The sequence below is a fragment of the Strongylocentrotus purpuratus genome, unplaced genomic scaffold (assembly GCF_000002235.5).
Source record: "Strongylocentrotus purpuratus isolate Spur 01 unplaced genomic scaffold, Spur_5.0 spur5_scaffold_16, whole genome shotgun sequence".
Classification (NCBI taxonomy): Eukaryota; Metazoa; Echinodermata; class Echinoidea; order Camarodonta; family Strongylocentrotidae; genus Strongylocentrotus; species Strongylocentrotus purpuratus.
Genome location: NW_022145601.1, coordinates 21696031 through 21705199, shown reverse-complemented (window position 1 = coordinate 21705199; position 9169 = coordinate 21696031). Strand labels below are relative to the sequence as shown.

The window sequence follows — 9169 nt, the reverse complement described above, 5'->3', positions numbered from 1 at the left end:
TCGACTTTTAATCGTTGTCTGAATGAGGCTTCCTCCCGCGCGAAGCGCGAAAGCTTTGACGTTTCATTAAATTATTATAAAGAAAAAGACGATTTGCTGTACCGTTCTCGACTGTTAATCCTTGTCTGAATTCAGTTTCTCCCCCTTTGACGTTTCATTAAATTATGACAAAAGCAGACGACTCGTTGCACCGTTTTCGACTCTTAATAAACCCAATTTGTCTGAATTCAGTTTTCCCCCCCCCCTTTAGCGCGAAGCGCGGAAGCTTTGATGTTTCCTCAAAGCATTGATATAGTACACGAGGATCGAGCAAGAATACCGACACCGCTGACCCGACACACAGGCCATATATGCGTATCTTTCTTGCTCCAACAACCCCTCTCTCTCTCTCTCTCTCTCTCTCTCTCTTACTTCCTGCAAGTACCCCTCTTCTTAGTTCCCTTAGGCTCTTACCCCCTCTTGCTCCTGTCTTTCACCCCCGTTTCTTTGTTTCATATTCTCTTTTCTTCTTTTTTTCCTTTCTCCTCTTTTCTTTCCTTTCTTTTTTTCCTTCTCTTTCCTTTCTTTTCCCTTTTTTTCTTTTTTCTCTTCTTCCCTTTCATTTTTTCCCTCCCCCTTTTCTCATTTTTACCGACGGCAGCGCAATTTTACCGACAATATCCTGACAGGTGGAGGGGTGTCGCACCCCCCCACACCCCCCTCTAGCGACGCCCCTGCCTCTGTTTGTATGTCTCTCTGTCTGTCTTTGTATGTTTCTCTCTCTATCTCTCTGTATCTCTCTCTCTCTCTCTGTCTCTCTCTGTCTGTGTCTCCCTCTCTGTCTCTTTCGGCGTTTCATTCTACAGACTTTCGGTTCTGTTTCGTTAAACTTGACATTAATAACAACTTCCACAAAATACAAATAAGTTTACAGTTCATCAAATTCAACGTGTTTTATAGTTATTAGATATACAAAACTATTCAAAACAGATTATATAAAATCGGATTATGTGGAATCTGAAGGTCTCTATTGCGTTTGGGAGCCATACCAGTTAGCCCTTTTCCTTTCGTTTTATTTTTTTCACTCTTTTTAAAAATATTTCTGCGGCAAAATTAATGTGGTCCGACGGGGTCTGCTCGCTATTCATAAGGACCGCTATTCAAAACGTGGAAATTCCCATTCCTGTAGGACCGCTATTCATAAAACGAAAAGGGGATCACTATTTATAAAGAAATAAGGCCCGCTATTCGAAAGGACCGCTATTCATAATGTGAGATGAGGGTAGCTATTCATAATTCACATTGTAGGTCATTACTCGTAAGGACCGCTATTCATAATACGAAATTTGGGTCGCTGTTTATTTACACTGGGGGTCACTACACATATTACGAAAGAAGAGTCTCTATTTATAAAACAAGAAGAGGGTCGTTATTCTTAAAGGAGGGTCACTATGCATGAAAGGAGAAGAGGGTCGCTATTCAAAACACAAGAAGAGAGTCGCTATTCATAATACGATAATAGGGTCGCTATTCATAACACGATATAAAGAGGGTCGCTATTCATAATACGAGAATATTTTGTTAAATCATTTTCCTTCAATGTTTATTACTTATTCAAGCACATTAATGAAGAATCAAAATTACAGCATAAAACTATCCTCTTTTGTTAATTAGAAGTTATATGAAAATTAAACCTACTTTGTTCTTAAATGTACATAAAATTAAAACACTCGCAAAGAGAGAAACCAACTCGATAAGTGTCTTAAACGCAAATCGAGAGAGGAATAGAATATAGGGAAGAGAAAAGGATTTTAATAGAGTCAAGAGGAAACGAGGGATAAAGAATTTTGCCAATAATCGATAGCATGTACAACAATATCTTGGAAAAATTACAGTGTTTTTAATCTTCATCATCAGTCAGCCGTAGAAGGCGTCCCTGTCGCAGATTGAGGAAGCCCTGTTGGTGCAGTGGTGGTCGTGATGTTTGCAGTCGTCGTTGTCATCGTACCGCCCGTCGCCCCGTCAACCGTATCTTCATTGCATAAATATTTACCCGCTTCTTCGTAACCTTTCTCTATGAGACAGAAGATGATGAGATTGGCCAGGCTCATGCCGGTCAAGACGAGGAAATAGTAATTGAGATGTCCATCGTTGATCTCGGGTGGATACCATGGGTCAGCTAGATTTTAGAAATTGAAAGTTGAAGAAAAAAATACAATCAAACCTGCATTTAGTGGAAAACTCTGTATAAAGGCCATCTGTCTATAGTGATCACCGATATTGTCTCCCTCTAGAAGGAAATGTGAGTTGAAAAACCTTTCATTAACAAAATTGTTTTTCCCTCAGGCTGCCTTTATAAACAGGCTTGGCTGTAGATAACTAGGGAATGAAATAGGTGTTCTTATCTGGAGTTGCTTGAAAAATACCCTACATGAGATCTTGTAATAGATCAGGGGGCGTTTCACAAAACTTATCATCAGTGACAAATAACAATTTGTGTTATAAGCTACTCAAATCCTTGCTTCTGATTGGTTATCAGATTTGTCACCGAATCTTGATATTTGTCATTGAAAAAAAAGGCTTTTTGAAACGCCCCCTGGTGAAGCGACAACAATACGAAAGAAACTGTCTAGAAGCACTCGGGGAATTATGATTTTAGAATGATCACAATGAACAGAAATTCTCACAAAAGTCAAGTATAATTCACACATAAATGTAATATGGTAAATAACCACACATGTGGCATGAGAGTTTGGTTAAAATTCTTGGAGTAATCCTGATGCACACAATGCGTTTTTCATTTCAGTAAATTATGAAAACCGGGGGGGGGGGGTGTTTCACAAAGATCCTAAGTTGAACTTATCTCTAAGTTGGACTTCACAATTATGGACAGCCATTAGCATCCTTGAAAATATTTGTAAAAGTTATTTTAAAAGGCATAAATGTTGATTCAAATCATTCATATTTTTTATCATCATGGGAAATTTCATGTTCTTGATGTGGAATTTATGAAAAGTCTACAATATTTCAATTTTTTGCTTTTGAATATATTTCATTATAAGACTACAAATGGCTCTCCATAATATTTAAGTCCAACTGAGAGTTAAGTTCGACTTAGAATGTTTGTGAACCCCCCCCCCCCTGATGATTGTTATGCAGTAAACACAAGGTCCCTACAGATCGTTATGACTTTTGCCAGAGTTGTCACACAAAATGTTTTGTATACCACGTTGTTTTATTGTTCATTTCCCCACTTATCTGTAGTAGTCTATGTTGCCTTTGTAATTATATCTTAAAATGCTACGCTATTAACATGAAAAGCACAATAAAAAGACGTTTTAGGATAGTGCGCTGTATAAGAATTTACTGAATAGTATAGTGTTTGAGTGGCGCAATTGCAATAACGCCTCGTGTGCTTCATGAATTAGCAAGACTATATTGGAATGAACCTTACCTGCCGTGACCATGTTTATAAGTGGTACGAGGAGTATGCCCAAAATTTGGCCGATGGTTGCATAAAACAAGAAGATTCCTGTCACCATAGCTTGCATGGTTCTTGGGGACTGCCTGAAAGCAAATTCCAGACCTGATAAAAGAAGATGACACGACATAAAAATATGTTTGGATCACATGTTTAGGAGCGGTTCTATATAGTAGAAGTTTGGTAGGCGGGAGGCGAAGATGGCGCTTTTGTTGTGGTTTCGTCAGAGCCATCTTTACACAGAGTTTGGCCAACTTGGTTTCACTGGGTCACACATATGGCTCCGTTTAGTCTCATTTCACGACGCCCCCTATCGTCAGAGCATGGTCAGCGTCAGCAGCCTAACATGTTAGCCTATGGACGTTTTAAAAAAAAAATCGTTAAAAATTCATTTTTTGTTTAAACGAAAAGCACATCCACCCCGACGTACGTTATCACTAGCTCTTTCATTTGAGCCCTCATGTCTCATTGACTTTTGAAAGTTCACCAACCGTAATTTTTCAAAATAGGTTGCAAGCTCGCCATTGCCTATAATACACATGTGAAACAAGTCTAACTTTGGACTCAGTTTACCAAGCGATTTGAAGATTATAGGTCCAGCACACGAAACATAAAACGCATGAATTATCATAGATCACTTCTGCCTATTTCATTTTGTCCATTTCATCCAACCCCCCACCGTAATTTTTCCATTTAGTAAAAGCAAACATTTTGCCGAGTTTAGCAAAAACATGAATATTCATGAACGGTCAGACAATACAGCCTTTTAGTACGTAACGTATAGTGAATGGGAATGTGCGATGATCCGTTCAGGAGGTAGAGGTCAGTGGTTTGTGCTGGCAATGTTCACGCGAGCGAAAATGAGACAATCGGAGCAATATGACATGGCGTATATTCTTTTTATTTTGTGCTTGCCCAACAAAGCAGTAGTAGTAGTTGCATCCAACTCGAACCAGGTCGGCCTAACTCTGTGTATAGGCGGCTCCGGGTTTCGTCACAAAAAGGCACTTCTCTACTTCAAAGAACTAAGAATGTTTGGTAAATGGCAGTGTGCAGAAATAAGCTATGACTGGAACCTTTTTCAACAACGGCACTATTACAGATATACTGACTGCTATGTGAGACCTGGCTATTTTTCATAGGCTCTAGATTTCTAAACAGAGGTATATAAAGGTATTGATAGGGTCAGTTGCAGTTCATACGCCAAATAATGAAGAATAAAGACATTATTTTGATGCCTGATTCCGCATTTGAACAACGAACGACGTCACTTACTTGCGATATATATGAAGATATCAGCTCCACCCATCAGTACATACTGCGGTATCAGTGTACCTATTGTAAGATTCGAAGCGACCACGGTTTGGTTGTTGACATCCTGGTCGAAGAACTGGCCTCGGTGGATGAACGTCATCCGAGCCGTCTCCACGAAGGCGGCAAATAAAACCGCCAAGGTGGCAAAGACGATCCCAATCTCTGAATTGAAAACATAACATTTTATGAGAACATGGCGGCTTCTTGGGGGCTGACCTTTTTTCGACAATGAAAGCTAAACCCTAACCTTTCTCATTCTTTGGACGGAGGACCGATGAGAGTTAAAACTAAAGCAAAAATTGAGCATGGAGGCAAAACCGACAAAAAAGTTTTAAAAGCCTTACGGGTGGTAGGACCATAAGAACAACGGGCTAGTGGAAACAAGGACCACAAGTTTGACGGATAATGGTCATGGAACCATAAACCGGATCTACTAATAATAGGTATGGACCAAACGTACGAAGGGTTTAGATGTGTCAGAAGACCAAACGCATGAAGGGTTTAGATGTGTGAGAAGACCAAACGCATGAAGGAAGGAGTCGGGTCTAAAGGATAGCAGGGCAAAACAAACTGATGGCATACATGTACGTCATAGGACCAAACGTGAGAAAGACTAATGGGTCCAGGGCCTAATGGAAAGCGGAGAAACGCCCTCTACGACACCCCAGCATTGTGGTCAAACTTTGTCGAATACGCGTACTTACTCATTCGGTTGGGCATCGTCATTGTAATGAACCTCTTACTGATGTAGGGGTAGATGTAAATTTCAAAGACTGGAGCGAGTGCAATACCAAGCAGCGGAAGATATCGATGGAGGAGGGCGGGATCAATATCTTTTCCTAGAACCGTCGGCCTCATGCGTTCAGCCTGACTGATGAAGGATGAGGAGATCTACATAGTATACAACAATAATGATGGGCTTAACAAATATGTCACTGTTAATTATGATTATAATTATGATGAGGGTGATAACAAAAGAGTCGAGATAAAAATTATAAAATTCTTTTTGAAAATGATAACAAACTTACCACAAAAGAAATAACAAAACTAGAATGGTCTTTTTTTAAGGTAGGTAAAAAATAGAATGGTGTGTTATTGATCTACTTTACACTTTAATTGTTGTTTTTCAAAATTTCCATTGAACTTAAAAGCTGAGATGCCGTCTACGCCAAGAAAACCTAAACGAAATTCCATTTTATCTGGCTCCGTTGCATTTACTCTATCTGGGCAAACGCTAAATATCACAAGGTAACGATACATGAACAAAAAAATCCTAAGTTAATAAGTAGCAGCGCTCCCAACATTTATCCTTTTTTAAAAACACTTGCAGGGTTCATTAGGTATAAGAAAATAATTAATCAGCGAATAGTGAGTACCGTCAATCAATTCCGAACTACTGCATGCAGAATAAACATAATGAATTAATAAAAGGTTCATGTTAGGATTATGGAGTTTAGGATTAGCGTTCAGCCTAGGACCGGGGATAAAGTTGGTTGTGTGGAGGGGGAGGGGTATTCTGCGGTTTCCAAATTTAGTTTTCTCAAATACCGACCTGATAACGCAGGATACTGTAGGGCACTTGGCAGGAGAGTAGCAGAATGGCGCAGCAGACATACAAGGCATGGCTGGCTGTTTCTGGAAGAACTTCTGTTCTTTCCTCTACGCTCACTTCAACAGTAGAGGATGTTTCTACGGAGGCACCTCCCGTTCCCGAGGGGTTGACAGATGTAGACAGAACCGATGCTTTCACATCAACAGTCCCGTACGAGGTAGATGTTGTAGCTGGATCCGTGGTCGAGGCTACCGAGGCACTTCCAGAGGGGCCGGCTGCTGTAGACAACTTCGTCAGTGTTTTCTCAACAGCCACAACCCCTGCCCTGGTCGAGGAGATGGACTTGATGGTGCTCTGACTAATCAGCTCCATGCTTTCTTCCTCCATGGCTTGGACGGAAGAGCGGAGGTTGGTGCAGCAGGGGCAAATTATTGACAGTTTGGTCATAATGGCACCGGCTGCTTCTCTCGTCACCTTCGTAGCTACTGTCTCTCCTGAAAATCGGGAAAATGATTAATCAGTTAAATACGATTAACCTAGATACTACTCTGCATGTTAGTTCGGATTCAAAGACACTAGCACACTACCTTTGCTCTTGACTTGGCAAATTCAACTGCTCTGATGTAGCCGTCTGTCTGCGTCTCCTCACACATTCAGGTATTGTGGCTTTGTTTCAGAGTCATAAAGCAAAAAGAACAACCTTCCCGTTCGTTCTACACCCATGCGGGATGAAATAAATCGTTTGTTGCCAGCTACTTTATAAATGAGTACCCAAAAATGAAAATCACTGTTGTACAAAGCAAGCCTGCAAATTGTTTAAATTTATACCTAGAACTTTCTGTCCATGCATTTTCTTTCCAGATTTATAAAATAGAAAATGCACTAATGAAAAGAATATCGGTGCCAATTTTGCAAATCTGAAAAGTCCTGCATGTGAAGAAAATGGTAATAACATGATATAAACCTCAGATGAAGATAAAGGATCCGTAAATCTTCAACTCATTCAAAAATAGAAAACTTTAAAGCATGGAGGCATTAGACCTCCCTGCGAGGTCACTGGCAGGTTGTTATTTCATCAAATCAGCTCTCAATTAACTTAAGAAAAGGGCATCATGGGGGATCAACGGGTACAGCTTATGCATGATTGGCTGTATAGAGAGCGCAAGTAGCTAATATGATAAGTAGTGCAATGGGGCTTTAATTTGGTAAACTCACTGTGATCGGTGTTCAGATGAAATTTCTTTCGGCAGTAGAACAAGCAGTACATACTGAGGAGTTTAAACGCCAGGGTAGATAGGTATCCAGAGAAGAAGGATATGTTGAGTTGGATGAAGGCTAGGCTTGTGACAGCAAGCAGGTTAGCACTTCGTACCGCCATGTAAATGCTAAGGAAGGGGTGAAAAGAAGTAATTTGATAAAACCCAGGGATCAGATTTATTTTTAGATATGAATTAACTGTGTTTTTTCCCCCTGAATTAGAATATGTTTTTTTGTTGTTGATTGAATTGATTTCTGCGTTCAACAACGGAATACAAATAATTGAATATGACAGAAAAATATACAAGTCATGTATATATCAACACATCTTTAGACATTTAACAAATAACTTTTAAACACATATAGAAAATACACCTGTGGGACACTAACATTCTTTGCAAAATTTGTGAACAAAAAATGTGGGCTAAAGTGAAAAAGAAAAGAAATGATAGATGTATATAAAGTAACTGTTCCTTATTCTATGATCAGATATTAGTGAAAAGATAGAAGTAGGTCTCATACATTATATTGGTTATACAGACTGAGCTGTTGCCATGTCAGGCAAATCTCAAATAAAGCACTGCCCCTTCGTCTATAACCAAATAAGAAGAAAGGTAGACCTATGTTTCAAATGTAACTGGCATTGGGACTGAGCTGTTGCAATGTCAAGGAAACCTCATGCAGTACTCACTAGTGAAAGCAACTTTGGACGCTCGCCTTACCATACATCTGAACCAACCTGCCTGCCAAGGGTGGGGCCGTGGTGTTGATGCCGGTGACTCCCAAACTGATAATGACTCGAGCTGTGTAGAAGACGATTCGACGAATTGGGATGGATATAACATAGGAGGGGCCGAAGACGGACCAACTGTAGGTAAGCAGGGGTAAGATGAGGGTACCTAGGAGAAGAATATGCTTTTATTAAATTATTGTTCTGGTGTACTGGAACTCATTGGACATGTCAATCAAACTGCTGCCCAATTTAAGCACTTTTAAATATCACTTGAAGATAAACTTCTACTTCAGTATGAAAATGCTTAAGAAGGTCATCATGATGGAGTTATCATCACTCGTTGTTGGCTGCACCAAACACCCGTTTTTGTTCTTCTTCAGTGTTGTTTTTCGTTTTTATATATTTTGTAACAAATGTAGGCCTATTATATACAGGTAACCTTAATCAAAGCATAATGTTGATGCTGCAGATTATTGTTAGCATCATTTGTATTTAATTACTTGCATAAAATCATTTATTCTGTCGAATATATGTACATGTTTTGTTACCTTGTATATGCGTTGCTTTGAAAATTCTTTAAATATGCAGTTAATGTGGAAATAAAACCTTTAAATATATATATATATATATATATATATGATTTTAGTTCCCAGGGCAACCTCGTTTGTTATACTCCTCGTCCTGAAGGTATTGCAATTGCTATTATGGCAGTTTAATAATTGAAGAAAACAAATGTCATCCACCAATTTCGTATTTAGGACACCTTGAATTGGTCGAGAGGGACAACGTGGGTAAAACATTTTGTCCAGGGGTGTAAGCACCGAACACGCATCGAATTCCAGATATCTCGTAT

General features: G+C 39.5%; 1 protein-coding gene across 1 annotated transcript; it reads right to left on the bottom strand.

Moving 5' to 3' along the window:
• Window positions 1-938: 938 nt before the first annotated feature.
• On the bottom strand, window positions 939-6747 carry LOC115924572 (solute carrier family 15 member 4-like). Its single transcript, XM_030987044.1, has 5 exons — window positions 6327-6747; window positions 5479-5665; window positions 4736-4936; window positions 3434-3565; window positions 939-2158 (listed from the first exon to the last, which is right to left on the bottom strand). Exons 1-5 carry the CDS (start codon window positions 6711-6713, stop codon window positions 1893-1895), a joined length of 1173 nt encoding a protein of 390 aa, XP_030842904.1. The 5' UTR covers window positions 6714-6747; the 3' UTR covers window positions 939-1892.
• Between the last annotated feature and the right edge of the window lie 2422 nt (window positions 6748-9169).